General features: G+C 51.5%; 11 protein-coding genes across 11 annotated transcripts; 6 read left to right on the plus strand and 5 right to left on the minus strand.

The window, feature by feature from the left end:
- Positions 1-51: 51 nt before the first annotated feature.
- Positions 52-2,036, plus strand: CPAR01_04241 (endomembrane protein 70; the record flags this gene model as incomplete). Its single annotated transcript, XM_060488522.1, has 2 exons — positions 52-1,915; positions 1,969-2,036. The coding sequence occupies 2 exons, from the start codon at positions 52-54 to the stop codon at positions 2,034-2,036; spliced, it is 1,932 nt and encodes a 643-aa protein (XP_060352728.1).
- Positions 2,037-2,355: 319 nt separating this feature from the next.
- On the minus strand, positions 2,356-3,416 carry CPAR01_04242 (uncharacterized protein; the record flags this gene model as incomplete). The annotated part of the gene is made up of 2 exons (XM_060488523.1): positions 2,356-3,212; positions 3,269-3,416. The coding sequence occupies 2 exons, from the start codon at positions 3,414-3,416 to the stop codon at positions 2,356-2,358; spliced, it is 1,005 nt and encodes a 334-aa protein (XP_060352729.1).
- A 305-nt stretch (positions 3,417-3,721) lies between these two features.
- On the plus strand, positions 3,722-4,553 carry CPAR01_04243 (uncharacterized protein; the record flags this gene model as incomplete). The annotated part of the gene is made up of 6 exons (XM_060488524.1): positions 3,722-3,733; positions 3,827-3,876; positions 4,016-4,069; positions 4,280-4,373; positions 4,430-4,486; positions 4,545-4,553. 6 exons carry the CDS (start codon positions 3,722-3,724, stop codon positions 4,551-4,553), a joined length of 276 nt encoding a protein of 91 aa, XP_060352730.1.
- Positions 4,554-5,134: 581 nt separating this feature from the next.
- On the plus strand, positions 5,135-7,545 carry CPAR01_04244 (DIE2/ALG10 family protein; the record flags this gene model as incomplete). The annotated part of the gene is made up of 5 exons (XM_060488525.1): positions 5,135-5,359; positions 5,418-5,506; positions 5,561-6,135; positions 6,184-6,321; positions 6,374-7,545. 5 exons carry the CDS (start codon positions 5,135-5,137, stop codon positions 7,543-7,545), a joined length of 2,199 nt encoding a protein of 732 aa, XP_060352731.1.
- Positions 7,546-7,963: 418 nt separating this feature from the next.
- On the minus strand, positions 7,964-9,340 carry CPAR01_04245 (uncharacterized protein; the record flags this gene model as incomplete). Its single annotated transcript, XM_060488526.1, has 3 exons — positions 7,964-8,478; positions 8,750-9,150; positions 9,237-9,340. The coding sequence occupies 3 exons, from the start codon at positions 9,338-9,340 to the stop codon at positions 7,964-7,966; spliced, it is 1,020 nt and encodes a 339-aa protein (XP_060352732.1).
- A 2,948-nt stretch (positions 9,341-12,288) lies between these two features.
- CPAR01_04246 (uncharacterized protein) lies at positions 12,289-12,537 on the minus strand (the record flags this gene model as incomplete). Its single annotated transcript, XM_060488527.1, has 1 exon — positions 12,289-12,537. The coding sequence occupies one exon, from the start codon at positions 12,535-12,537 to the stop codon at positions 12,289-12,291; it is 249 nt and encodes an 82-aa protein (XP_060352733.1).
- A 2,336-nt stretch (positions 12,538-14,873) lies between these two features.
- Positions 14,874-16,190, plus strand: CPAR01_04247 (uncharacterized protein; the record flags this gene model as incomplete). Its single annotated transcript, XM_060488528.1, has 1 exon — positions 14,874-16,190. The coding sequence occupies one exon, from the start codon at positions 14,874-14,876 to the stop codon at positions 16,188-16,190; it is 1,317 nt and encodes a 438-aa protein (XP_060352734.1).
- Positions 16,191-16,521: 331 nt separating this feature from the next.
- CPAR01_04248 (uncharacterized protein) lies at positions 16,522-16,935 on the minus strand (the record flags this gene model as incomplete). The annotated part of the gene is made up of 1 exon (XM_060488529.1): positions 16,522-16,935. A coding segment is annotated over one exon (414 nt), but the record flags the coding sequence as incomplete, so codon positions are not given.
- Positions 16,936-17,150: 215 nt separating this feature from the next.
- Positions 17,151-18,130, plus strand: CPAR01_04249 (U-box domain-containing protein; the record flags this gene model as incomplete). The annotated part of the gene is made up of 3 exons (XM_060488530.1): positions 17,151-17,239; positions 17,357-17,906; positions 17,957-18,130. 3 exons carry the CDS (start codon positions 17,151-17,153, stop codon positions 18,128-18,130), a joined length of 813 nt encoding a protein of 270 aa, XP_060352736.1.
- Positions 18,131-19,501: 1,371 nt separating this feature from the next.
- CPAR01_04250 (uncharacterized protein) lies at positions 19,502-20,153 on the plus strand (the record flags this gene model as incomplete). The annotated part of the gene is made up of 2 exons (XM_060488531.1): positions 19,502-19,843; positions 19,902-20,153. The coding sequence occupies 2 exons, from the start codon at positions 19,502-19,504 to the stop codon at positions 20,151-20,153; spliced, it is 594 nt and encodes a 197-aa protein (XP_060352737.1).
- A 538-nt stretch (positions 20,154-20,691) lies between these two features.
- CPAR01_04251 (GMC oxidoreductase) lies at positions 20,692-22,994 on the minus strand (the record flags this gene model as incomplete). Its single annotated transcript, XM_060488532.1, has 8 exons — positions 20,692-20,724; positions 20,798-21,552; positions 21,608-21,821; positions 21,879-22,126; positions 22,190-22,316; positions 22,392-22,653; positions 22,710-22,743; positions 22,802-22,994. 8 exons carry the CDS (start codon positions 22,992-22,994, stop codon positions 20,692-20,694), a joined length of 1,866 nt encoding a protein of 621 aa, XP_060352738.1.
- Positions 22,995-27,669: the final 4,675 nt, after the last annotated feature.

Raw genomic sequence — 27,669 nt, forward strand, 5'->3', positions numbered from 1 at the left:
AGTACCAAGACTGATCGCAACTTTTGGGCAGAGCTCTAACATCTCGACACGATGCAACTACGAGACATGGCGCCTTCGTCGGCGCTCGTGGCCTCTTTGCTGGCTATCCCACAGCTCGCTTCCGCCTTCTACTTGCCAGGTGTTGCGCCTACCTCCTACAAGAAGGGCGACGTCGTTCCTCTCTACGTGAACAGCATCAAGCCGGTCGCCGCTCCCTCCGATTCTCGATTGCACTCAATTGTTTCCTACGACTACTACCATCCTGGCTTCAAGTTCTGCGAGCCCGAACCCCGTCCTGAGTATGTATCGGAGAGCCTGGGCAGTATTCTCTTCGGAGATCGCATCATGACCTCGCCATTCGAGCTGCGCATGAAGAACGACGAGAAGTGCAAGCCGCTTTGCATCCAGAAATACCCCCCGGCGGCCGTCGGTTTTGTCAAGCGCCGCATCGAGCAGGGCTACAGCTTGAACTGGCTTGTGGACGGCCTGCCCGCCGGACAGCAGATTTACGATGACTTTACGAACACAACTTTCTACAACCCTGGGTTCTTGATGGGCGGCGAGGACGAGAACGGCAACGTCATCTTCAACAATCACTACGACATCAACGTTGAATACCACGCCGTCAACGGCGATCAGTCGCAGTTGCGCGTCGTCGGTGTCGTTGTCGAGCCGAGCTCGCGTGCCTACCCGGGTCTGCTCGACTGCAATAACCAGATGGAGCCCATCATCTTCGAGGAAGACGGCACTGAGAAGGAGGTCAAGTTCTCGTACTCGGTGTTCTGGATCGAGTCCAAGACAGCTTGGGCTACCCGTTGGGACAAGTACCTGCACGTATTCGATCCCAAGATCCACTGGTTCTGGCTCGTTGACACCGCAATTATCGTCATCATTCTGATCCTTACCGTAATGTCTATTCTCGTCAGAGCTCTGAAGAAGGATATCGCGAGGTACAACCGCCTTGACCAGATCAACTTGGATGACCTCTCTGGTACTTCGGCGCTAGAAGATGGCGTACAGGAGGATTCGGGATGGAAGTTAGTCCACGGAGACGTCTTCCGCAACCCTTCGAACCCTCTTCTGCTCTCGGTCCTGCTCGGAAACGGTGTTCAGCTTTTTGTCATGACGGGCTTCACCATCTGCTTCGCCCTTCTCGGCTTCTTGTCGCCCTCTAACCGTGGATCCCTCGGAACAATCATCCTGCTTCTTTACACCATCTTGGGCTTTGTGGGCGGTTACATCTCGGCGAGAACATACAAATCGCTGCAGGGCGAGAAGTGGAAGATGAACATTGCGCTGACTCCGATTCTGGTGCCAAGCATCGTATTTGGTGCCTTCTTCTTCCTCGATCTCTTCCTCTGGGCGAAACAGTCTTCCGGTGCCGTGCCCTTCACTACCATGCTGGTCATCATTGCCATCTGGTTCATCCTGTCGGTGCCTCTGTCGTTCGCCGGATCCTGGATGGGTTTCCGCGCATCTCCCATTGAGGCGCCTGTCAAGACCAACCAAATTCCTCGCCAGATTCCTCCTGCCACCTCCTATCTCAGACCGATTCCCAGCATGCTCATTGTCGGTCTCCTGCCCTTTGGTGCCATCTTTGTCGAACTCTACTTCATCATGAGCTCCGTCTGGTTCAGCCGTATCTATTACATGTTCGGCTTCCTGTTCCTCTCGTACGGTCTCATGATCGTTACAACTGCTGCCGTCACCATTCTCATGGTGTACTTCTTGCTCTGCGCCGAGAACTACAACTGGCAGTGGCGATCATTCCTTGCTGCGGGTATGAGTGGTGGCTACATCTTCCTCAACTGCCTTTTGTACCTGTTCACCAAGCTGAACTTGAGCAACCTGGCGGGTACCGTCCTCTACGTCGGCTACAGTGCTCTGATCTCCTTCTTGTTCTTCATTCTTACTGGTAAGCTTGCCTGCCGCCTCTCAGCTTTGACTCATACTAACGTTGCTTCGCAGGGTCCATTGGCTACTTCGCAAGTTGGTGGTTCGTCAGGAAGATTTACGCCTCCATCAAGATTGATTAAATGGCATTGCATTCGGGCGTTAACATGCGGCGACAGGTTCATGCTATTGTATCAACGTTTCTGTACGAATACTCACTCTCGTCCCCCGAGCGTTGCATTGTAGTTCTGATGACACGCTTTGGCCTAGAAGCAGAGCGTGGTTGGTCATGAGGTTCAAAAAAAATGATGTTCTTGTTAAATGGTAGACGGCAGGGATTGGTAGACGGGAGCGAGCTGCCTCCAGCTTTGAGTAAAACAACAGCGCATGTACAGTTCTCTTCATTTGATTTGTCTTGTGTGAATTACGTTGTACAACATTCCCCAAAGAGTGGCTCGTTAGCTACTCGTCGTCGTCGTCATCGTCCATGAGACTTGTAAACTGGAACTGCTTGCTCTTGCCAGCCGAGGAGGCGCCGGTACCAGCGCCAGCAGCCACACTGTCGCGCCGGTACGCCTCCTGCTGCTCGCGGCGAATCTTCTCCATCTTCTCCGCGTACTCCCGGTTCTTCCTCTCAATCTCGGCCTTCTCCTGCTCCTCGCGGACCTTGCGCTCCTCCTCCTCTTTCCGCTTCGCCTCGGCAATCTGCTGCGGATCGTAGCCGCGGGGATCGGTACCCGAGTCCGCGAGGTTTTGATACATGGCCATGGCGCCGCCGCGGATCATACCCTCGCTCGGCCAGGGCACGAACGTCGCGTTGAAGTGAGGGTTGAGGTGGTTGCGCAGGCCGTCGGGTAGCGAGGTCGCGGTCGTTTGCTGCGTTCCTGAGAGGAGGTCCTGCGATCCGCCGACGGGGCTGCCGTTTGCTCCGCCCGAGGGGCCTGGAGTCTGGCTCTGGCTGGGTGTCGGAGCGGCGCTTACGGGCTGGCTCTGGAGGCCGTTTGCGCCGGGGGTATTTGGGTTGGTGGTCATGCTTGCGTTCGGGTCTGGGCCCGGAGAGCCTCCACCGGCGGTGAGGCCGCCGTTTGTGAGGGCTGCGGGCGGAAGAGTGGTTTTACTGATACGGCGGGCATAGTTGAGGAGCTCGTCATATTTCACGGGGTAGTTGGGTCCTTCGGGGTGGACGGTGATTTGGGTCGTGGTGATGTCCTTCCGTGTTGTTGCTAGACTGGAGAGCGTCTCTCTGATTTGTGTGTCGAGGGAGGTAGTCGTTGCTCGGAGTTGCTGCAGGCGAAGATTGTTGTTTTGATGGATTTGAACTGTGATCGTGGAATTAGCATGGGAGCCTGGCAGCTTGTGTCGGAGGTAGGCTTACCCTCGTCGAGGCCTTTTGTGAGGTCATGGTCTGCTTCGTGGAGGTCCAATGCCTGCTTGGCGTGGGGATGATATTTGGATACCGACTCAATGAGAACCGCAAGGGCTTTCTCAACGCGCTCAAAGCGCACGTCAATAATCTTGTCCATGGCTGTGGTCAAAAGTTGTCGATCGGCCGAGATCGCTGGTCTAGCTGGTGGTGCGAAGGAGAGGATTTGGGTGCAAGGCTGAGTTGAGCTCCGCTAGACCGTACTGTGGGCCCACCAGAGGCAGCACGCCTATTGGCTCCGGGATTCAATGTTCTCTCCCAGCCTGTAGCCTGAGGCGCATTGGAAATCCGGCCGGCTTTTCCCGCTAAGAAACTCGCGCAACATCACCATTCTTTCACGACCTCACTCTTTTGCATCTGCAATTGAACACCCCACAGTTCGTTCGCACGACCACCACATTCAAGATGCCTTCCCCCGTAAGCCAAACCGCTACCTGAGCTTCCACGCTCTTGCTTCAGACTTCTGAGGCCACTTAGACATGACAAAATATTGACAAAATCGCAATGCAGGCCCGCGTCGGTACTCTGTACCCTGCCTTCCGCAGCAAGTTCGGCCCCAAGTACGTCTTACGATACCCATACGATCGATCCCTCTCGACTACGGCTGCTCAAGCGCCTCCGAATTCCCGACACCGCGAGACAAACTCCATGCGATGAGCAATGAACCGAAAGAGCAGTGGGCTGACTGATTGGATCTAGGTACAACACAATCCCCAACGTTGGTGGCTGGACCATTGCCTCCGTCGTTAAGCTGTGAGTTGCCCCTTAGACTCTTCGCACGGCATTCAGTATCACGATTCCGACTCTCGGCCCAAGAAACTCTTATTGCCGTTGCCACTGTTCCGCCGACATGAACGTTACAGACGATGACATGAGGCGACGAGGAGTTATCGGATACCGCCATAAGACAGAGTTGTACACAATTGGAAAATTCGGAACGGATTAACTAACCTATGATGCTAGCGGAACCCGTGCTGCAGGTTTCGGCGCTGCCGCCGGTGTTGCCGCCCTCTTCTACACCTCCGGCATCCCGAGAATTCAGAACGACATCCTTGTTGTAAGGCAGACTGCGTCTCCGAAGTGGACTCACCTGAGAACTAACACCCTCTATAGAAGATCCCCATTGTTGGCCCCAAGTTCCTCAAGGAGGTTCCCCCTGCGTCTGACAACGTGAGCTTTCCTCAAGATCGAATACCACCAAGGCAACATGCTAACATTAGACAAACAGCCATTCTAAATGCCTTTCATAACTTGGCTATGCTTTTCTAATGCTGAAAATGTGGTGAGCATGGTTGAATGAGGTGTTGGGATGGAGGGATGTCCACCCTTCGGGGCTTGTATAAAAGATACAATAGACTCTTTGACTTTAGTTGATGTGTTTGAATAAGGCAGTGATTCGAGAACTTAGTCAACCCAACTATTCTGTGCTATGTATCTTCTACGCATCATCTCAAAACACAACATTGGTAAAAGTAGTTTTGTCAGGGAGCTGAACTGCCCCTTTCTTCAGCGACTAGCTTAAGTGAAAGGCCGTGCGCAAACAGTGCGAAGACGCGTAATTGCTGCATCTTCGCCAAATGATGAACTGTTCACTTTCTTCCACCTCACTTGTCTGTGTAAGAGATCATTTGCTACTGCTCCCAACACTCATTGTATCCCCAGGCGAAGCCACATTCACCTTGTTTTCTGACACTCATTTCAGTTCAATTCCTTCTTGGCCTCTTTCCACACCTTGAGTGATTACATCCAACGGAACCAACATAACCCCACAGCCAGCCACCTCAATCTCGTCTGCCCTCTGGGCAGCTCACATTGAAGATGAAGGCCGTCGAAGCCTTCGTTGACGGACTCAACATCCTGTCCGTCGTCGTTCTCTACTCTCTACTATGGGTCATCACCCCCAAAATGCCCAATCCCGACCCCTCGGGGCCCAAGACAAACAAGATTTACGATGTGCTCATGCGCGTGTCGTACATCATCATCTTCATCCTCGGCTGGATCTGGTGCAGCAATGTCATGGCCCAAGTCGACAAGCCATACCTGGTGAGCTCAGTTTCCATATATAAGATCGATAACATTCCACCATACTAACAAAAAATAGGATGAGATCTTTCATATTCCTCAAGCCCAGAAGTTCTGTCAAGGAAGATGGGACGAGTGGGATGACAAGATTACCACTCCTCCCGGCTTGTAAGCCGCCATTCTCATTGGACCCATCACCACACCCAGCTAACAAATCTCCAGGTACATTCTATCCAAATACTACCTTAAGGCGATGATGAGACCCGACTGCTCCGTCCTCGATCTCCGTGGCGTCAACATCATCGCCATTCTCGGCGTCGGCATCCTCGCAACTCACTGCCGCCATCTCCTCGAGACTCGCCGCCCCGACGCCAAGTCCCCAGCACCCCCAGCAGTGCTCTCCTTCCACTCGATTCACCTGGGCTGGAACGTTGCCCTCTTTCCTGTTCTCTTCTTCTTCTCGGGTCTGTACTACACCGACGTCGTCTCGACTCTGTCAGTCCTTATTGCCTACTATCACCACCTCCACCGCGTCCGTGAGGAGCGCAGTTCTTTCTTGAGTGACTGGATCACTATCGTCCTCGGCGTCTTGACTCTTGTCATGAGACAGACCAATGTCTTTTGGGTTGTCGTGTACATGGGCGGCTTGGAGGCTGTCGCCGCTGTCAAGGCCCTCCGTCCTGATCCGGTGGCTAAGCCCAGCATGACGACACTCGGCGAGGTTGTGAAGTTCTACGGGTGGAGATACTCTGTTGGGGATGTCCATGATCCGCCTCTCAACACTGCGTGGCCAGATGGTGAGTCTACTGAAACACAGCTGGAAGGAATTCTACTGACAAGACCAGACTTATTCTTCTCCGCGCTGAGCATCGGCATCGCGGCTCTGGCTAATCCTCTTCGCATACTAAAGAAGGTCTATCCGCACATTACCATCATGGCCCTCTTCGCCGGCTTCGTTGCCTGGAACGGCGGCGTCGTGCTCGGTGTGTTTTCTTCATAAAACTCTAGTGAATACAAGGACTAACATGTCGCCAGGCGATAAATCCAACCATGTCGCGACAATCCACCTCGCCCAAATGCTCTACATCTGGCCTCTCTTCGCATTCTTTTCTTTCCCCCTCTTCCCACCTTCCGCTATCGGGGTCCTCCGTTTCGCTCACGGTCTCTACCGTACCACCTTCAAGACGAGCACAGTCAAGGGCGCAGACTCCGATAGCAGCACACACGGCCGCAAGCACGATCTTAGCGGACCTGCTCAATGCAGCTCTTCAAAGAAACAGAAACTCCAAACTCAAGACTCTACCGAGCAACTCAATTCAGCAACCACCCCCTCAACCTCCCTCATCCTCATCACCCTCCAGAAAGTCATCGGTTCCAAACTCTACCACCTCCTCCTAACGCCCGCCCTCCTCCTTCTGACCCTGCTCGTCGTCAGATTCAACACCATCATTCACCCCTTCACCCTCGCAGATAACAGACACTACATGTTCTACATCTTCCGCTACACCATCCGCCGCCCGGGCCTGTTCCGCTACTACCTCATCATCCCCTACACCCTCGCCCGGTGGTTATGCTGGGACGCACTCGCCGGCTGCGGCCAAGGCGGCTTCCTCTCGGACCACACCGCAGATTGCTCAGGGCGGTACACCGCGCTCCGTCCCGGACCATGGCAGAATAACCCCTTTAGCACCACAAGCCCCTACCGCGAAGAAAAGCCCTCTGCAACAGAGCCTCTGGACGACTCCGAGGCCGTCACTGCCGCAGAAGGAAAAGAACCCAAGGACTGCCACAACCCCTACGCCATCATCACCCTCGCAGACCAGACATCCTACACCACAGAGCCCACCGCCTCATCGACCGCAATCCTCCTCCTCCTCGCGACGACCCTCTCGCTAATGACGGCGCCCCTCGTCGAGCCGCGCTACTTCATCCTCCCCTGGGTCTTCTGGCGCATTCTCGTCCCGGCGTGGAGACTCCACGACCACGCTGCCACACATCCGGTCCTCTCAAAGGCCGAGAAGTTGCCCATCCTAGGCTCGTTGGTCAGGTTCGGAAAGAAGTTTGACGTGCGACTTGTGCTAGAGACTCTCTGGTTCGTGCTTGTCAACTTGATCACCATGTACATATTCCTCGCCAAGCCATACCTATGGAGGGCAGAGGATGGCAGGGTATTGGAAAATGGTCGGATGCAGCGGTTCATGTGGTAGATGGATCACTGCCCTGCGTAAAAGAATCACCTCCTCGAGGCTAGTCAATACAGTTTTGTGGACAAGAACCGAGGTAGAAGGAATGTAGAAAGTGACCTGTCCATTTGTTTTGCTCAACTTGATGCTTTTCTCTTGCACTCTCACGTGTGCTCTAAGCCTTTTTCAGGTTGCTATTTGTTTCAGAAAAGAAAGATCATAATCCTTCCAAGACGCCAATGACCTCATGATTCTGAGGATTTGTTCGATATGTTCCCATCAATGTATCGTTAAAGGGGGCTCATTGATGATGCCGATTTCCCAAGTTCCGCCTATATACCCATTTCATGTTTAAAAGCCTTCATGTCTGATCATTCTTAGGATCACCCGTTTCGCCGTCATCCGTCGTCATCATCGTCGCCGTCGCCGCCGTCCTTCACTTCTATAAACTCAGTCGATCCAGACTCAGGCCGTCGTTACTGCGCACCCTCCTGACAACGCCCAGCTTGAAGAACTTTTCCTCGCCGCCAGCGGTCCGCCCTCCGATGTACCATTTATCGGCACCTAATACATCGCGGAATCCTTCACTGCTGCTGTCGCTTCCGCGCCGTCGGTTGGCGCTACCGGGAATGGGGATGCCACCCCGCGGGGAGTGAAGTGGGTATTGATTCACGACTCCCGATGTCGAACGGGTCGTCGAGTTGGCGTTGGCGTTATTTCCGCCGCTACTTGTTGACGTATTCGAGGAAATGGCTCGTGGCGCTGAAGCAGCGGACTGTGTGGCATACGATGACGATGATGTTTGCGTGGTATGCTTATTCGGTTGCTGCGATGATAGCGCCGTCGCCGAAGGAGACTGTTGTCTAAAGGAGTTGAAGAAGGTGGAGAGGAAGAAAGGTCGTTGAGAAGGCATCGTGGATGCGTCGGACCGCGATGTCATCGGTCGCCTTTGCCGTACTGTGGTTGTATTCGTAGTATGCAGATCGAAGCCGCACCCGGTCGTGCGTGTGTCGTTGCAGAAGAGTGAGGAGATTGCCGTGTTTTGACGTAAGACGTAACGGGGAGGTTCCGCCGACGAAAGGGTAAGAAGCAAGCGCTTCGGTTGGGGACCCCTATTCTCCGGTATGATATTCTTCTAGGTTGCTGGGGTTTATGCTGTCATCCGTGCCCGAGCCGGGTCGATCCTGGGGCAAGACGTCCAAGCTTGCGCTGCAACACGGTTTCGCACGGGGAAGAGAAATGAGGAGCCGCAGCGAGGCGAGAGGGGCACTCAAAATCGGGATTCCGTTGTTTGTGGGCTCGTCAGTGTGTATGTGGAAACGTCGCTCAGGGAAACGAGGGGTGACGGTAACAGAAGGGTCGTTATCGTGGGTGATATATGGTGTTTGGCGGGGTGAAGAGGCAGTCTCGATCCTGCGCGCGGTATTTCGATCGCGGAAGCGCCTTGGGGTGGACTCGGATGAGTGATCGGCGTAGAGGTGCAGGCTTGCAGCACAGGCGCGATACGGGCGGGATGGATGGGATGGGGAAGTTGGCTGACTGAGTCTTCGCTGCGGGATGGTGCTGTATGTCGGGAAGAAAGCGGCGTGCGTCGGAGTGCTTCGCGTGTGCCCTGGTCTCTGGCTCTGGCTGTCGAGTCAAGTCGCAGTGGGGGAGGGTGGTCGAGTAGGCATCAGATGCAGGTTTGTGTGAGATAAATCCTGACGTCGACTCACTTGTGGCCCGCCAAACTGGATGTGGGTGGGAGGGGTGGGAGAGCCAGGGGGCGAGTGGAAGGGTCGGCTGGAAAAGGAATGGTGATGGCAGATGAGAGGCACATGAGTGAAGGGGGAACACTCACGCATTCGAGTCTTACAGTCTGTAGTCTCTACATAGTAAGGTCGAGCCGCAGGACTGCCCTTTCCCCCGTTCGGCCAATCCCGGAATCCGGAAGTTGGACCTTGCGACCGACTGGCGTGCACGGGCTTGGGTCCACTTGTGAGTAATTACCGGCGCGCCATAGGTCCATTTCGAGACTTGGGTACAGAGTCTCGAGACTTTTCCCCTCGGGTCCTGTCCCGGCGTGAGGGGAAGAGAGCTACGTATCCACATGTACCGACCAACGCCGACCTTGTGGGGGGTCTCGGCTTCTTGGAAAAGTCGGGGCAGGAATGAAGACCTCCTCGAGGGCCGGCGTTTCCTTCGTCCACTCACATCCGCCGCTTATCTTATCTTATCCGAGGTCAATAATCTTCACCTCTTTCCATCCGTCAGTCATTTCTCTCAGTCCTCGGGTCTGTCTACATCCCCAATCTTCTTCTATCCGAAAGATGCCGTGACATATCCGTACGAAGTACTTAGTTGACTGGACAAACTTGGCGTCTTGGTCGTCTTGGGTAGCATCACCCCGGATCTACACAGTAGGTACCTATGGGAAGCTTGCTTCTCGAAAGCATCCGGCGCTATCTGTCACTCGAAAGCCTGATTCCTTTCCCTCCAAAACCGTTAGTTTTTCTTGTCGAAAAGCTTTCCCCACACAAATCACAAACCATGAACTTAGATGCTTCGGTGCCTGCTCCTTGCTGTTTGTACATGATCTGATAATTCAAAGCCCGTTTGATTCAGACCCCGTCCTATTCGCTGGGGCCTGGGTAAGGCTCATCAGCGTCACGCAGATCTGGAACCGAAACGCCAGGAGAGACGCAGACTACGCAGCGGCACAGCTGCGCAGGATTTCCACGTGCAGCCACATTTCTGCACTTTGCACCTGGTCTCCTTGGTTGGCACACATTGGTACTCGGTTAATCGGGTGCCCCTTAGGAACCCGTTCGCTCGCCCCGAGATAGCTCAGCTTGTCAACATGAATGACAGATCGCTTGCGGCGCGCTATGTTTGCTCCGGGAATCCTTGACGCTGCTACCTAGTCTTGGACGGTGCGCTGCCTCTCACCTTGAGGTCCTTATAACGTATTCGTAGTCGGCACACCTGCAAAGCCTTTCTCCTACCGCAGCGCCTGGTGTAACCTCGTTCGCCAAGCGTCACGAGGTGTACTACCCTCGCTATGCTTGGCCCCTTGGGTCAAGTTTTGGTACGGAATATCAGGTACTGTAGCATCAAGGCGACGTCAGAGTGAAGATACGCTCTCTTGTTCGCAGCAACAAAAGCAAAACTGTAACCTTACAACCAAAAGAGGCCCGTCGCCTTGGGAGGAGGGTTTCATTGGTCTTCTCATCTGAAGTCGCCGACCTGTTGTAACACCCACCTACTCTGACCTTGTCGGTCTCGACTTTACCCCTCGATTCAGCTTCAGCTTGCAGCCGTTCGTCGCCTATTCTCCATGTTCAGACCCATTCCATCTCAGACGGCGGTTGGTCCCGATGTCAGGAAACAGAATCCTTATTGTGAGCACGATCGTACGACCGTCCCCCGCCTTGCACTTCCTCTGCCATACTTCCCGTGATACCAAGCCCGATGGGTTTCCGTTCAACCCCTCTCTTGACCGAGTCAGCGCCGGCCTACCGGGACTTCCCCTCTTAGAGCGTCTCATCCGGTGTCTCTCCAGGTTTCTTCCGATCCCATCTTATCTAGCGATAACCATCTTCAAATGCTTTGGAAACTTGCGGGGTTTTGCGGGGTTGTTCAGGCGGGATGCAAGCCACACACTAAGCCACCTCCCGGCACTTTAAAAATACGTGACAACACCTCAAAAATCTACGGCTCAGTGGCATGGCAAATAAGATACCGGAAGAAGACTTAGTCTAGAGAAATGATTCATTCGCACAGCTTGAGGCTCCTCTCCATGAATCAAGTCAACACTAGAAAGAGCGCCTGAAGAATGGTGTAGATGTCAGAGGTTTCAACTCTCGGGGGGTCTGACCCCAGCCAATGACTATTACATGCCAACCTCGCAAGACGATAACCCATCAAGGAATTGAGGAACAATGACAGTACATCCATTCTCAGCTGTTCTCTGAATTTATTCGCTCTGTTTTCAATTTCTTTTCTCTCTTGTTCGAAATTCTCTAGGAATGAAGGGTGTAATAGAAACGAATGGGAGAAAGAATATGGAATCAATTGTTCCTCATCAACTAACTTTTGCCGTTTCGTGATACCTACCTTAATTTGATACACAACCAAAGGAATAGTTTCAGACATAGTGAACATCTCAGAGCTTCTGAATATGACTTCTCGCCCAGGGTCGGCAAAATCCTAGGTACATGTTACCTCGCTTGAAGGCAAAGTCGATTTATCAAGACACTAGGTAATATGAAATTGGGAAGGGATTTGTTAGACAACTCCACTAAATCCAGAGACGCAAAGAAGAAGCGTTAACATGTTGAGTCCTTGGCATATCAGGAGCAGCAAGATACCTTCAAAAGAGGAATTATGGCATGTAGTTCTCATAATCGTACTGGTGAATGTCAAACCGACTGAGCCTACTTCACTACTCATATGGTCACATTGTCCTTCATGCATAGCACGTAGAACGGTCAGGACACTGTTTCACTTTTAATACCCCCAATGATGTTGGTTTTCGACCCACATTCACCCACACATGTTCACTTGTGTTCAAGGAAGAAGAAGCAGATACTGGCAGGTAATTCGATGAGCATTGAGAGTCGTAGTCTACCCAAGTAAGGACTATCTATCCTTCGTGTTGCCACTCTCTGTTAAACCTCCCCTTTTTCTCGCCAATCGTTGGCTTATCCCTTAGCCATCAAAGCTGTGCCAAATTCGTCCCCAAGCCATAGCCCGGCACTACCTGTTGTGTAACTCGGTATATGCAACTTAGCAGTTGCCGAGGAGCTTGAGCTGCCAGCCAGCAGGGTGAGTCTGGGTGCTGATGAAGCCAAGGCCGCAGCTGGAGGTGGCGGTGATGAAGTAGTTGCCGCCGTTGTAGCGGATGGAGCCCTGGCCACCCTTGGGGATGCAGGCGGTGCCGATCTGAAAGTTGTTGGCGTCGAGGACCTGGACGCTGCAGTTGGCAAAGACGGCGGCGGCCTGGGCGGCGACGGCGATGATGGCGGAGGTCTTCATTTCTGTGCTCAAGTTAGTTTTTGGGGCTTTTGGATGATGAGAGGAAACCGCTTACTGATGGTTTGGATGGGGTTCCTTGATTGGAGAATTGGTGTTGAGTTGTTGAAGGTTGTTTGGATTGTGAGATGAGAGGATGATGTGTTGATGTCTGAAACTTCTCGACTTAGGATGGAAAGAGTCCGTCTTTATAGATTTCACAAAGGCAGCGTGAGGCTCAGTCTGACTCTCCACGACAGTACGAGATCAGTATCCAGACACACTTCATGGAGCACCAGAGAGTAGGCCTCCGCAACAATGACTCGTGTTCTTGCTAGATTCAGTCGTTCCGATAATGAGGTTTGAAAGCGCCCCCTCACGACCTTGACACCTCGAACGGAATGTCGGCCTCGTCAACTGCCTGATGGAACTTGAGATGCCGCCAAGACGCAGCCACTGGCCAACATGATCACATCCAGACTATCGTACGACTTGATCAGTAAATTCTCGCTCAAATTGATGGGATACAATGTGAAGGGTGTTATCTCAGACAGTCAGAAATGCACCATCGCCTTAGGAGAATGACAAAGACCAAAAGGTCTTTGACCCTTGGTGGAGATGAAGAATGTCTACACACGCCATCAAACAGTAGGAAACGAGAGAAGACGCGTTGTCAAAGTGATGTATCAACTCTTTCGATGCAGGGTCGAGATATCCCATCGGCTATAATCACGGATGTGGGACCCGGGCGGGACGGCCCTATGGCCATGCAGCTGTCAATGACCCGGTGGGCTACTAAGGAGATTTTGACAGGTGGAAGATTCCATCGAAGGCTAGCATAAGGCGTTTATCCCACAGGACGCAGGGACTCGATCTCGTAAGTAATATCTAGGGGTCCAACTCTAAAAAGTCAAGACATAGACTTACTCGGGGACCAGGTTCTTTTGGGCCGTGACAGCTCAGCGCTATGACAGATCACATCAACTGAACCAGGAATCTCCGAGAATGACTTATCGTGACTCTGAAGCCTTTGCTGAGCTAGTATGGGTGGCGGAGCCCAGACGGGCTTCAATTTCAGCCGTTGTGATATTGCCCACTGGACAATGCTGTCGATTGCAACATAATTCTATAATTCGACCTGGAGCGGTCCGAGGTCTCTTGCCTTTTGTACGGAATTCAACTCGCAGGTTGGTCAGATAACTTCTCTTCCTGAGAGTTTAGTCTACCAAAAGTGCTTGACTCCCCGACCCCGGGATACTACTCCAAGACAATCGCCTACTCAAGCACCAGTATTCAGTGTGGCAGATGATAGTTGTGAGGTCGTTGGTCCACATCACCCATGCCAGCCTCAATTGTCAGATCAAAATAAGTCGTCAAGTGTAGAGCTTAACCTATATTGGTGCTATGCAGTGTTGCCAACCAGGAGGACTAATAGATATAGTCAATCGGGGGTCAGTAGTCATCACAACTCATTAAGAGTTTGAGCCTAGCCTCGAAGCAACTCATGCATTCAAATTCGAAGGGATCCAATGGTGTGGGAGTACCTTTGGCTTTGACTGAGTGATTAGGTTGTGTCATATAAAAAATGGAACTTTAGTGCTGAAGATCGGACTACTTTGCTAGCAGATGCTAAAGTTCCATAAGACAGACTATCAAAGCTCCTATTCCCTAAGTGTTTATCTAGAATGGACGGTCAATGCAAGACTTTGGTAAAGACAAAGACGATATGACAGTCTAAGATTAAGTATCATCTAGAGCTCCTACGCACTTTAGCCTTGCAGTCTTCTACTTTCTCCAACTTAATGAAGGGCTCGATTGTCATCGGTCTTTGTCACAGTCTAACTTCTAAGGACATTCAAAGCTATTGAGATCACTTCTCTATTTGTATTATTCTTGTGTTTACCATGAGCTAGGTTTTCTAAATTTTCAACAGGGGCCTTTTAAGAATGAAAACCAAACAGCCGAGTTTTGTCAATTCCCGATGCCATGCAGGCAGACGGAGAGTGAGGCAGTGGCATGAGTCTTGCGAGGCTACACCCAGACAACAAAATCTGTCCTCAGGGTGGCACTTTTGTCTCACCGGTGTATCCTTCTGAATTGTGGCAAATGGTCCAATTGGTCTGCCTTACACAAGTCTCACTTTACAACTGCCAAAAGTAGGGTTGACCATCCGTGAGGGTGTGTCAGCTGCATCTCTCCAAATCCTCCCTTGCGCTTTGCGGTAAGGCTCTAAGCCGCAATTTGGGGGCAATTCCCTCAGATATTTATCGAACTTCAGTGGCCGAGATTTCTGGGAAAGTGGACATTTAAAACTGAAGTACGACAACTCTGCATACTTGCTTCTAAGCACTACCGACACGATGCGTATCGCAACGCCAGGTACAGTGGCCATTCTGGCTATATTTCTCACCTTCCAAACCGTCTATTTCGTCACAGAATCCTTTTTACATCTCTTCTTTCCTAAGAAGATGACCCAGAAATGGCTTGTTCTCTTCCAGTATTTGATCGCGCCGGTATTCATCGGCACTTTGGGGCTCATACTGATCCCGAACATCTTTCAAATTCACAAGGATATACACGGAGATGTGTTCGCCAACGAGACGGCAAACACCTCATGCAACAGCAAAGCTTTAGCTGAGATTGATGCAGACATAGGAGGGTACGGCATACGCATCGCTATTTGGGCGCAAGAGTTTGTCGTCTTCTTCATTGCCTTGGCTGGAACGTTTCACTCCAAGGTCACAGGTGCTAAGGAAATCGGTGCTGGTCTCATCATCACACACTTTTCCTTGGCTGTGGCACTTATTGTTCAACTGGTACAATTCAAAGGAGATGAAGGAGATGCAAAGGGCCGGAAAATTCTCACCTCCGCAAGTGCGATCCTAGGCGCCATGATTCTCGATTCTCAAAACAGTGCACTGTCGATCCTTCTCATCACCAAACAAACTCTCGCAGCCAGGTGGCAAGTCGTCATTGTAATCTTCTGCCAAACGGTGAGCATGGTGCTCATACCAATCCTAGTCGAGAAATACACCCATCATCAAAGCGACGAAGAACTAGCCTTGGACGCCAACAAATGCGAACTCCTTCAGGTTTTCTGGTGGGGCAGACTCCGGAACTTTCCTTACGAGACGGGCGAGACGACGTACAGATATGAAGCGACGGCTTTCTGGCTGTATTACAGCTTCCGACTCGTCGTCTACATCCAAAGCAGCTTCCATGCGCTGATTAATACGCAAATTTTTCACGAAGCCGAGAAGAGTAATGATCCTCTGGAAGGTATAACTCATCCATCATTGGGAAGACGCGATGCCCAGGGCCGGAATTGGAGTGGAAAGATACGACGTTGGCTTAGAGGACACTCAGAGGACATGAGGTTCGACCCGTACCCCACGACCATATCGCTCATGTACATCGTCTATGGGGTCTTGATGGTTGCTTCTATGGCCGCCGCAGAAATCACGATTGGAGGCCCGAATAAGATATTCGAACAGAAAGACGGCCAAACAGTGTCTACCGGCCAAGTGATAGCTATTGTTGTTGCTGCTGTGACAATTGCCAGAGGACTGTGGCTGTTCTTCATGTTATTCATCAAAGATGGGGAGATCAAGAGCATTAAGGAAGGACTAGGTTCTTTCCGTTGGCCACTTCACCTTGAGTTTGATGACCAGGAATGACTGCCAGGGAACTTGAGGTTGTGCGTCTCAAACTTGGGCTTCGTACCTCCAGCCCATAGGCTTTTTGCACTTAATCACGTTGCGCATTGGAGAGATTAGGTTGATGCGCCTCTGAATAGAAAGTATGTGGGGATTTGGGACTGATAGAGGTTGAAACATCACTGGTGTCTCGATAGGTAGAAGCAAGGAATGTTTACTCATGTCCCGATTGAAGATTCCCGAAGCCCGTTCCGCACCCGTGGAGGGGCATACCCACTTCCGGCCGTCGAAGTTAGTGTTAAGCCACATCACGTGGTCGGACGAGCATCGGCCGAGGCTCAGCCACCCATTTCTAAGCGGAAGATTCGAGAAGGTAATGACAGCCGCAAGTACCGGGCGAAGGTGGGGTCGGCGGAGAAAGCGACCCTTGGAATCCACGTCCAACCCATCGGCGCGGGTTGGCGGGGGTCCCGCGTTCAACGTCCACTGGAGTGGTGACAGCAGCCACCAAGTACTGCAGCAGCAGCAGCAGCGTCGGAAGTGAATCTTCGACTGGCACACCATATTGACGCCCCGAGGCTGAGCTGCAGCAGCCGGTGTGCCCAACGGCTTCTCCTCCACACCATTGACCGAGCCGAATACCTGTCTCCTCATCACCGAACCAATTTCCCCGACTGCAGTCCGTACGCCTCAGTACGCATTGAAGATCACACTCCTTGGCTTCTGCGCAGCCTTCTGTCTCGGTGTTCTGAGCCTCGACAGATATCTCTTGGGCTGATTTCTACTTGGACGGCGAGACTCGCCAAGGTTGCACCGTTGCATTCGGCGTCTACTCTGCATCTTTATAATACGACTGAATACCTGTTCTTCCAGCCCGCCGCTGAACCGTCTCCTCCGCTTGCTAGTTCCAATCCTTCAATATTGGACTGGGACTGTACCCTCCGAACCACAACTACACATTGCAAAGGGAACAACAGCATAATGTCGAGGTCAATACAGCTCAAGGAAGAAGGCAATCGCCACTTCCAGCAGGGCGACTATGCTGGCGCGGAGGCCCTGTATTCCAAGGCGTAAGCTTCACCTAACGAATCCAGGGCCAGCCCCAGCCTGATCCACCTGCTATGTATTCCAGACAGCTAGACATGGCAATCATATCGACTGAGAAGCTAATTCTTGGTCTATTATAGCATCATTGCCGACCCGAAGAACCCCGCTCTATACACCAACCGCGCAATGGCACGCCTCAAGCTCGAGATATGGGATTCGGTTGTGTCCGACTGTGAATCGTGTCTCGGACTTACAACCGACAACCTCAAGGCCCACTACTACCTCTCCCAAGCCCAGCTCGCCCTCAAGGACTACGATTCGGCCCTTACGAATGCACAAAAGGCCCACCAGCTTTGCGTACAGACCGGCGATAAGTCACTGGCGGCCATCACCGCTCAGGTGTTGCGCGCGAAGAAGGATAGATGGGATTGGATGGAGAAGCGGCGAACACGGGAAGCACGACACCTCGAAAACGAAGTCATTGAGCTGATGGAGAAAGAACGTGAACAAGCCCTTACGAACGCAATGGACGACGGGGAAAAGAGAGAGATTGAGGCTGAATGGGAGCAAAAGATCGAGATACTGAGAAGCACCTTTGAGAAGAGTCGCTCTGCCGAGGAGAAGAGACGTGAGGTTCCGGAGTGGGCCATCGATGACATCAGCTTCGGCATTATGGTCGATCCTGTACTTGTGAGTCAGTCTAGTTACTGCTTGCTTGCTGCCTACTAACGCGCTCACAGACGAAGACTGGAAAGTCTTACGAGAGGGCATCCATCATGGAGCATCTCCGTCGTCACCCGAGCGATCCCCTCACACGCGAGCCCCTACTGCCATCCGAGTTGAGGCCTAATCTTGGCCTGAGACAAGCCTGTGAAGAGTTCCTCGGGGAGAATGGCTGGGCAGTGGACTGGTAGTCTCACGGAGTTGAGCTTGCAAATATGTTGGCGGCACCCTCTGATTTCAATCAATTGCATAGCACGGCGTTCATGGTCTCGTTGGGCGCGAAGAATACCGAGTTGAATACGACTTCGCAATCGCTACTCAGCGACTATAGACCTCGGGGAAGCTTTTCTCAGGAGCTCCATCAATACATACACAACCCCGCTCCCAAAGTCTAGAAGGGAACAAAAATGCAACCTGGCTTAGATGCTGTGATTTTTTGTAGATAGACTAGTCTTAACGCATGACAGCACCTAAAAGCAGTTTCTAACGGAGCTCTGGCTGCTAGGATGTTGATGGTATTCGTCTTACGGGCCACTCAACCCTGAATGCTTCAACAGAAACGACTAGCATGAAATCTTTGGACTAGCCTTGATCATCGCGTCAAGATTAAGAGTAGTGCTCCCCAGTATCGTCCGTCGCTACAAATAGTCAATGCCAATTTAGCTGCGTTGATTGACTGCTACATGCATTCAAGGCTTGAACTGAAAGCTCCTCTGTGAAAGTTACTCACTCTTTAGGTTTGATGAGACAATAATCCCGCTCTCAAGGTTGGACTTCTGTCATGTAAAACGCCTGTACTGCGGGTGATGCAGCGGTCAAGTTGCATTCCTCTACATCAATCAAGCTCGTAGGCCGTTATTACGAAAAAGCAAGATATCCCGATATAGAGGTAGGCATGTGAGAGTATGGCACTGGATTAGCACGCCCGTTTTGCCAATTGTGTGAATCATCGTGAGGCGTCCGGGTCGAACACGGATATGTACTTGGGGAGGGGGGAGAGAAGCATGTAAAGGGGCGCTACAGATGCGATGTCTATCTTCTCGACCACAGCCAGCCTTCTCTTTTGCTTGACTTCTCAGACTTTCTTTTTCTCTATCTTCTCTTATAGTGCCAGAGTAGAATTCGATGGAGTCAACATCTTGAAAACAGAAGTTTTACCCACACTGAGCGAGACTCTGGCTTCTTCTGACCTCGCTCATCCGATTAGAGCACCAAAAGACTGGCCGTCTCGGTTTGGCATCAGGTGATGCAGTCTTCCGCCCACGGCCTGTCGCCGTCCAATAAGATACACAAGTGACAATAGCCACCAGACCTTTCCTGCGTATTCCCTGGGTTACGGAAGTAGCCTAAGCCGCCAAGGTTGGGAGACAATCACACCAGGCCGCGCGGGTACTTTTTCCGCCCAACATATTCTTAAAGTCTGTTTTCGAAACCACATTGATCTAGACCAGACTAGAACATTGACACGTACCGCGACTGCTACCTCGATTTGAGATTGTAGCCAGCCAATTAGCGATAACTTGCTTCACCATATTGAAACAGAGTCTTTGTTTGTGTCAGCCATGCTACCTCTACACATAATCCCGATATCTAATCGATTTGGCGTTTTATCCAAGAACGAGCATCGCACAACGCAACCGACAACATCGTCTCAATCCGTGAGCCAACATGTTACTGCTATGGTTACCAACACAAACGTACACAAGGGCAGTGATCATAATTCGGAGTGGGTGAAAGTCGAGAACAAACCAAAAAATGACTTGAATCCTGAATATGTGGGATGCATCTTGAAGGCCCCCGAAGCATTGCCCAAGGGATTCATTGATGGCCTACCCCATCGAGTCTATGGCCATTTTTTCGTCATCAGCGAAGTTTCAGGCACTGGAGATCTCAAGATATGCATGGTAGGTCGAACCCGGCCAAGTGAGGACACAGGACTTACACTAAGTTCCATGGCCTGAGATCACCTCAAATTGTAAGGCCAAACAGAAGAAAATGCGAATCAGAGAGAGCGAGGAAGAACGCCCCGAGTCTGCGGAAGAGCTTGTGATCGAAGGCACTTGTCCTCTTCAGGTCAGGTCTTGGCTCAAAGTTGAAGAACGTTATGGAATAAGCGCTTTGAGGTGGGCTAATTGCGCCGAAGATCTTCTCGTAGCGGGATGCCGATTGTCTGTCAAGTCGATAAAGAAAGTCAGGCGGGCCGATATCAACTAACATGCTCCTGCTCAAGGAGTCAATGAACTGGATTTAATCGTTCTGGTTGATTAAAGTATAGAATATGCTTCCATCGTTCTTGCCTGACCCAAAGTCCATCGTCTAAGCTTGCTCAGAACTACATGGTTATCTTGATTTTTAGCTATACTTATAGCCTATTTAGTTTGTTGAATACAGCGCTTTAATGTCGGCAATCATCGCAGGAGGTGCACCACAAATCAAGCTACGTAGATATTTGTTGAATTTAAGCTCATCTTCTCGAAATGAAATCATGTCATCGTAAACGAGATCTACATGTTGTTTCAACGTCATCGGATAGTGCGAGGTGAAACACACAAGCCAGATTCATGACTTGAGAGGAGAAACAACAAGTTCGTTCAAGAAAATCACATCGAGGCTGGTTCATAAAACCCGTGGTTTTGTATCGGACATAAAAGAGCTAAATCTTGCTATGCTATTTTGAGTTGCATGTATATGGGCCGGGGTAAACTGAATTCCGCCCCTTGAAAATAAGCGTGCTTCATGATCGTCATTCCCTCTATGCAGTCTTGCCCTTGATGATGTCGGCAGCCTAAAATCAGAATTGTTAGCGAACGACCTCAGGTACGGCTAAGAAGTGCTTATTGATGTTAAGTAGAGCTTACCTTCTCAGCAACAGCATAGACTGTAGTCATAATGTGAGTGGCAGGAACAAGAGGCATGATGCTGGCGTCCACAACGCGGAGTCCGCTGATGCCATAGACCTTCAGGCTGGCATCAACGACACCACCCTCCTCTCTTGCGCCCAACTTGCAGGTACCAACGGGATGGAACAAAGTACCACTCTGTTGGCGAACGAAATCGGTGATGGCAGCGTCGGTGGTAACGTTAGCGCCAGGAACGACCTCGAAGGGCTGAAGGGGCTTGACGGCTTCGGTGCCGGCGATGGTGCGAGCGAACTTGACACCCTCGACCAAGAAAGAAACATCGAGGGGGTTCTTCAGGAACGCGGAGTCGGCGGTGGGAGCATCGAAAGTGCTGGAGGAAGCAGCCTTGAGGGAGCCACGGGAGTAGGGGTGCTGAAGACCGAGAACAACAACACCATCGGCCCAAATCAACTCGAGGAGTGCAGAGTCGGTGGCGGTGAGACGTTCGTTGAGGACCTTCTGTTGTGCCTGGTATCCCTTGACCACCTCAGCGGGGGCGCCTGAAGGCAAGAAAGTGGTTCCATCCTGGGCGGACGCCTCGGAGCTGAGGGTATCGACAGCCTTGGAGTATGTCGACAGCGGGAGGAAAGTGAGGAAGTCGCCGGTGGGAGAGCTGAGAGGGCCGTTCTTCTGGCTGTCGTACTGGGCTCTAGCTTCGGCGGCGAAGGTGGCGTTGCTTTGGAGCAGAGAGCCAACGGGCAGAGTGGTGTTAACTAGTTTTTTCAAGTCAGCTGGCGTCAGGACAATCTCAGATTGGATATTTCATACTGGTGTTGACAACAGTCAACATCACGTGGTCGTGGAGGTTCTGGCCAACGGCGGGGAGATCGACAACAGTAGGGACGTTGATGCTGGTGTGCAGAGCCGGGTCGCCAATGCCGGAAACCTGAAGAATCTGGGGCGAGTGCAGAGCTCCAGCAGCCAGGATGACCTCCTTGGCAGCGGTGGCAGTCTGCGCCTGAGCTCCCTTGCTGGCGGCAAACTGAACACAACATTAGCTGGATGATTCCATTTGAAAGGCTGAGCAGCCTTAACTCACTTCAACGCCCGTAGCCTTAATGGCATCCCCTGACCCGCTGGTGACAACCTTGGTAACCTGGCGCCCGGTGAGAAGGTGGAGGTTCTTGCGTCCAGTGAAGTTATCGTAGTAAGCCTCTCTGGCGGAGGAACGAGTGGAGGAAGTCGGGTCCTGGTTGTGAGGGCAAAAGTAACCTCCAATCGGGCTACCGTTGGCCTGGTCCTTCGCAACGGTGATCCCAAGCTCCTTAACAGCGTCGATCATGAACTCTATTCAGGAGGTTAGATCGTGTCCCTAGAGATTACGATGGTTTTGAGTAGGAGAGACGTAACTAGTTGTAGGCCAAAAAAAAGGCGAGTAGGTGACCTGCATCAACCCATCGGTGCCGTGAGCAGCATCATCAACCTGGACGCCCCACTCAGAGACGATGTCGGCCTTCGGGGGTGTGAACTTCTCGTTCTGTAGGGTGAAATAGAGTTAGATTACCGACACGATTTACCTTCACGATTTTCACTAGGGGACACAAGCACTTACCTTCTTGAAATAAGGAAGCAAAGAATCCCAGTTCCATCCTGTGGCTCCGAGGCTTTCCCAACGATCGTAATCAGACTTTGAGCCCCGGTCGAATACCATGCGGTTAAGCTTAGTTGAACCTCCAACAACTCTTCCCTGGGGAATCGAGACAGACCGGCCTCCAAGGGCGTCGTTTGCGGCGTAGGTCGTGTTCCAGTCGTACTTGGTTCCAACGGCGCCGCCAGCTAATCCAGGGATCTTAACGTAATCCTCGCCCGCGTCACTAGAAGTCATACGTCAGAACATGAAAATTTTGTTAGTCCATTTGGGCAATCTCACAGATCACCAGCCTCGATAACAAGAACAGTTACGGCTATGCCAAGTCAGTTATTGATTCGTTGATTGACGCTTGAGAGTGTTCTGCCACTTACCAGGGTCTTCCGAAAGGCGGTTAGCAACAGTAAGTCCACTGGCACCGGCGCCAACAACGATGTAGTCGTAGCTCGGCAGCAAATTTGTGTCGTTCTGTCGCTTGAGACAGACTGAAGGAGAGGACGGACGAGCAAGCGCTCCGAGGAGCGGCATTGCTGCCACAGCCACAGCCATCTTCACGACGTACGCCATGGTGACTAGTGTCTGAGTGGGACTTAAAGAGCAAAGGAACGATTGTTTGTGCGTATGTACAAAGGTATAACGAGTGAGTAGAGACGCAAGATGTTGCAGAATTGTATCTCGACTCGGGACGACCCGATATATGATTTAACTTGCCCCTAAAGATGGGACTACTTCGTCTGATAACGACCCTCCAAGACTTCGAATTTGCCTGCTATTGATGCTGCCGGTCTTACCTGCCGATTGTGAACTCTCTTCCCCACAACGGTCAGGGGAAACAAGGCAGCCGAGAGACAAGCGCTGCTCGCGTTAAACGACGACATATTGGCCCAGACCGAGTAACACCTACTGATCCGTACTTGCTCCAGTAGAATGGACAAAAGAAAGACAAGGGGTTACGGGAAGAGCATCAGGGGAAAGGAGGGGGGCAAGGGCAGGGTCGGATAAATGCACACAACATCCCTGGCTCTATCTGAGCTGTCTTGGGTGGCGCAATATCTGCAGCGTGTTAGCGATTGCTTGCTCAGCAACAACAGCTGTAGCTGCCACACGTGGTTGACAGGCCAAGTGGAGTAGAACCGGTTTCTGGGACAGGTCATCCGGAGATTGCAGCTAGGAAGCGGTTGCGAGAAATGTGCCGATGCATGGTTACTGAATCATTTAAGGTTCATACTGGTCGAAACGTCGAACAAAAGCGTCGATTTGGCCCCGCGCGGTAGCTCGTCTAGTCACGCTGACCAACATTCTCAGCTGAGCTCAAAGGCGACGATACAGTCTTTTAGGGTTGATTGAGCCAAGAGGCTGTAAAGTGGCCCTCGGTTGTCTCGTAAGGTCTTGATGTACGCTGCAGTAGCCCATGGCGATCGGGGATGATCGCCGGTATCCAGATTCGTCCCATCGCCGAATACAATCCCTAAAAAGGATGCGCGGCACCCCAGACAACCCTGGTTCCGCGATTCAGATGCAAGGAGCCCCAGTCTTGTGCATCCCAGCATCCCTCTCGATTCCGTCCCTCCCTTACACACGTCCCCAGAGTCGGCAGGGTGCCGGCGCGAGCGGCAAGAGACATTTTTCTTTCCCACTACTCTGTACTCCACAACTTGTAAGTCATTGTATTTACTAACCTGCCTCTTTGGTGTTTGACACTGCCTCACGGCCACCAGCGAATCTCAAATGCCGTCTGTTTCGATAGCACAGCTCCTAAGACATATCGCAAACTATTCGCAGTTAAACTTGCCTTGTTCAAGTCATGTGTGTATTCTTAGTAGATGAATGGCATCTATTGAGGCTTGGAAGAGGTGGGTGGCTTCTCGCTTAGGTTACCTTCTACGATTGGCGCGCCAGTATCTGTAAGAAACCCGCTACATCGAATCTGTAGAGAAGGTCGAGGAGACAATAGGTACATGCGAGTCCCATTGAGACGTGAGCACCATCGCGGATATACGACTGTCTGTTCGTCCAACGGCTGGTTAGTCTTCTTCTATCTTACCTAGTGAAATGGACGCATTTGAGACATGGCGCAGCACCGATCCGCTAAACCGATGGCGCTAGGGCATTGGTCCGCGTGTTCTCGCGATTCACAACGACTAGCTCACAACGCGGTTTACTGATCATCTTGTCTGTCTCGACGCAAGATGACAGTCGGTGATTGACGCCACAAAACGGGTAGCACATGTGAAGTTGGCCACCCCCGCGATGTGGTCGATGGGATTATGCAACCTTCACTAGATCGTCTTGCTGCATGCCACCCTCCCCTCGCACGTACGAATACAACTTCCTCTCAAGCCCTGTCATTTGCGTAGCTAGGGGTTACATCCACTTGGCCTAATACAGCGAGTCGTTGGCTTGGAATGTTCTAAGCGTCATTCGCAAGCTACCTACTCTACAACGCCCCCAAAAAGCACTTTGAGCTTCCAACGGCACGTATGGGGGACTAAACTTTGTCGCTTATGTTAGTTGCCACGTTTTGAGCCGAGGCATTAAAACGGCCCAGGCTTGCTTGTCGACCAATATTCAGCGCCGTCAAAGCCGACCTGACCTAACCTTCCATCTACTGCTGTCAAGTTTACGGCATACCACGACCGTTCAGGCCCATCTGTCCCACATTACACGGTGATTTGCAGGCTCGTCTCGTTGAGGAAACCAATCTCGCTGAGACTCGAATTTGGCTTGATTACATAGACATATCAAGAGTGTTTTGCGATGAATCATAGGACAAGAGTTAGAAGATGCTTCAACTCTTCCAAATACATTCTAGACCTGCAGGTCGGGACGGTAAACTATAATGAAGGTTGTTTGACACATGGACTTTTCTAAGACTTTAGTTCGGTCTCTAAAAACCTCGTGATGAGAATTCGATTTCTCGATAGAAGTCTAGAAACAGTTTGGATGAACTTACGAAGCTCCAGTCACCAAGATGACTGACTTCCAAACGTGCGACTTGGTGCGAGTTTCACCTTTCACTCAAGCTAAGTCGGCGACCTGCCGACCTGGCTGAAGCTGACGAGGGTGGTCAAAGCATCACTGCAAACAGGTTACTCGGGCAACTCAGTATCCAGTGTTCTGGCATGCATGACATGAAGATGCCTGTCAAGACTCGTTCATCTGAAGCCTCTAAACCCTAAATCAGGCGGCCAATGGAGTCGATAACTGGGGCAGTATCACAAATCAAGCCTATAAAAACAAGCGCGACATATGAGGCAACCCGAGAAGCTGGTTCAATCTATCGCATGCAAGGGACTATCATAGCTCGACCTTCTATTGTCGCGGTCGAAAGCCAAGGCTCCCAAGAGACGCGGACGCGGACATTAGTTGCCTTGATTGAGGGTCTCCTGCAACATTCCCCTTTTTGCAGCGTGACCTCGCAGGAGCCGCAACTGCCGGATCGGCCGACACCGTTCTGGACGCAATCCCACTGGTTCGCCAAGGTCAAGTATTGATGGCTGATATATGGAGCACTCCGTACTGCCACAATCTGCTGTCATGTTGGCAGAGGATTTGATGTCATTTGAAACTGGAGCTTGCAGGCTGTGGCCCGGTGGGTTCGGGATTTAATGTTGTCTCCATTTAACAGGCGCAATGGGGCCACGTAAGGAAAGTCTCCGCTTCGTTAATCAATGGCATCTCTTGAGTCTTGAGTCTAGGTAAGTAGCAAAAAATGCTTTGCCGAGAATTATCTTGTTCAGGTCATCCCAAAAGACAGGAAGCCACTGGCCAACTTTCTAGGCAAAGGCATCAAGAAAGCCCCTTCTACAAAGAATAGGGGTATTCTGCGACAGACTTGGCCTGCGCAGCAAGGACATTGGATTGCGCAGCAGTTTGAGAGTTGCTCAGCCCCCGCATGTTCTGCCCAGTTAGAAGCCCCTTCAAGTTTCCAATGTTGATTGAACAAGGGAGTACTGTTTCCTGCTAGTCAGATTTAGGAAAGTCTTAGAACACACGAAGCCGTACAACTGTAATTCCATGATCCTAAGGAATGACCTCAAATTCTAGCCCCTCGTAATAGTATCTTTCTCAGAGTTTGAATTATGGGACCTAAGCGCCGGAGCTCGGCCTACGAGCGGATGCCGCAAGTGGACCCGAAGCATTGCCGGAACCGCGGGGCTGCCGGGGCCCATCGGTTACACGTAGGTTCATAGACTTTCCCAAAAAGGAGCTCGCCGTGATGTGTAAGTGATGTATAAGAGATAAAAGAGCAAAGGAGGGGGCATGACTTTCAGCATTCAGCCCAACCTATGGACCTCATGAAAGCATAGCCTGCATGTGATTACTGATGTGGTGCGCCGCACTCTAGCGGCGTACTCTGGCCGGTTAAAATGAGGTAAGGCTTGCCTCGGGCTTCATCGGCTAGCAAACTTGAAGCTGTTCTTTTTCTTCTGCCGGTCAGCCTTCAAGATGAATCCTGTTACTTCCATCAGTTTGGGGTGGATGAACTAGCTTGAGTTGTCCTTCCACGCATCCAGAGCCATTTGGCATATTCCTTCCGGAATCTCAAATTCTCAATTGAAGGAACATCAAAGATACTATCCCTCAGACATCTCTTACAGTCAGAGAAATATCGAGTTCTGACCTAGCGTGATGCTGGTATGTCTTATCACGATAACATGTCGAAGGCGAGCCGCGCAATGGTCACAGAATCGGTAGCCATGATGCTCTCCGCAACTTAATTTCACCTAGCGACTGCAACGCTGATAGTTATGACGCCCGGAAGCTTGATCGTCGGGATACGACTGCCGGCCTCTAGGGTACAAAACCAGTGCCGACTTGAGAATGTCACCAAGCCTGATTTCGGCCTGCGGAGGTGTATTGCTCAAGTTGGCTTTACTGAGATAGGAGTATGCCCGACCAAGGCTCGTGCGGGCGGCCATATTCACCTCTCTATCATTTTTGGTCGCTAGCACCAAACAGCACTAGCGCGGTGATCGGGAGGCTTGGGACCTTGGTCTAGTAATCTTGAATGTCAGAGAAACTGAGGAAGACTTATGGTTGCCGCAAGATGTATGAGGCTATCGTAAGTTGGCAGTTTAGATCATGATAGTTCTACTTCCGCTGTACTAGCGCAGAGAGATCATTGAACGACAGAACTTACAGTTTTGAACATAAAAAGATGATCTGGCTAGAGGGCACGGCAAAATCAAATGTTGACTAGGGTCCTCTTACAACTGATCTGTTCGTCGGTATATGCCAT

This window comes from Colletotrichum paranaense, assembly GCF_030867605.1.
Source record: "Colletotrichum paranaense strain IMI 384185 chromosome Unknown Scaffold_3.1, whole genome shotgun sequence".
Taxonomy (NCBI): Eukaryota; Fungi; Ascomycota; class Sordariomycetes; order Glomerellales; family Glomerellaceae; genus Colletotrichum; species Colletotrichum paranaense.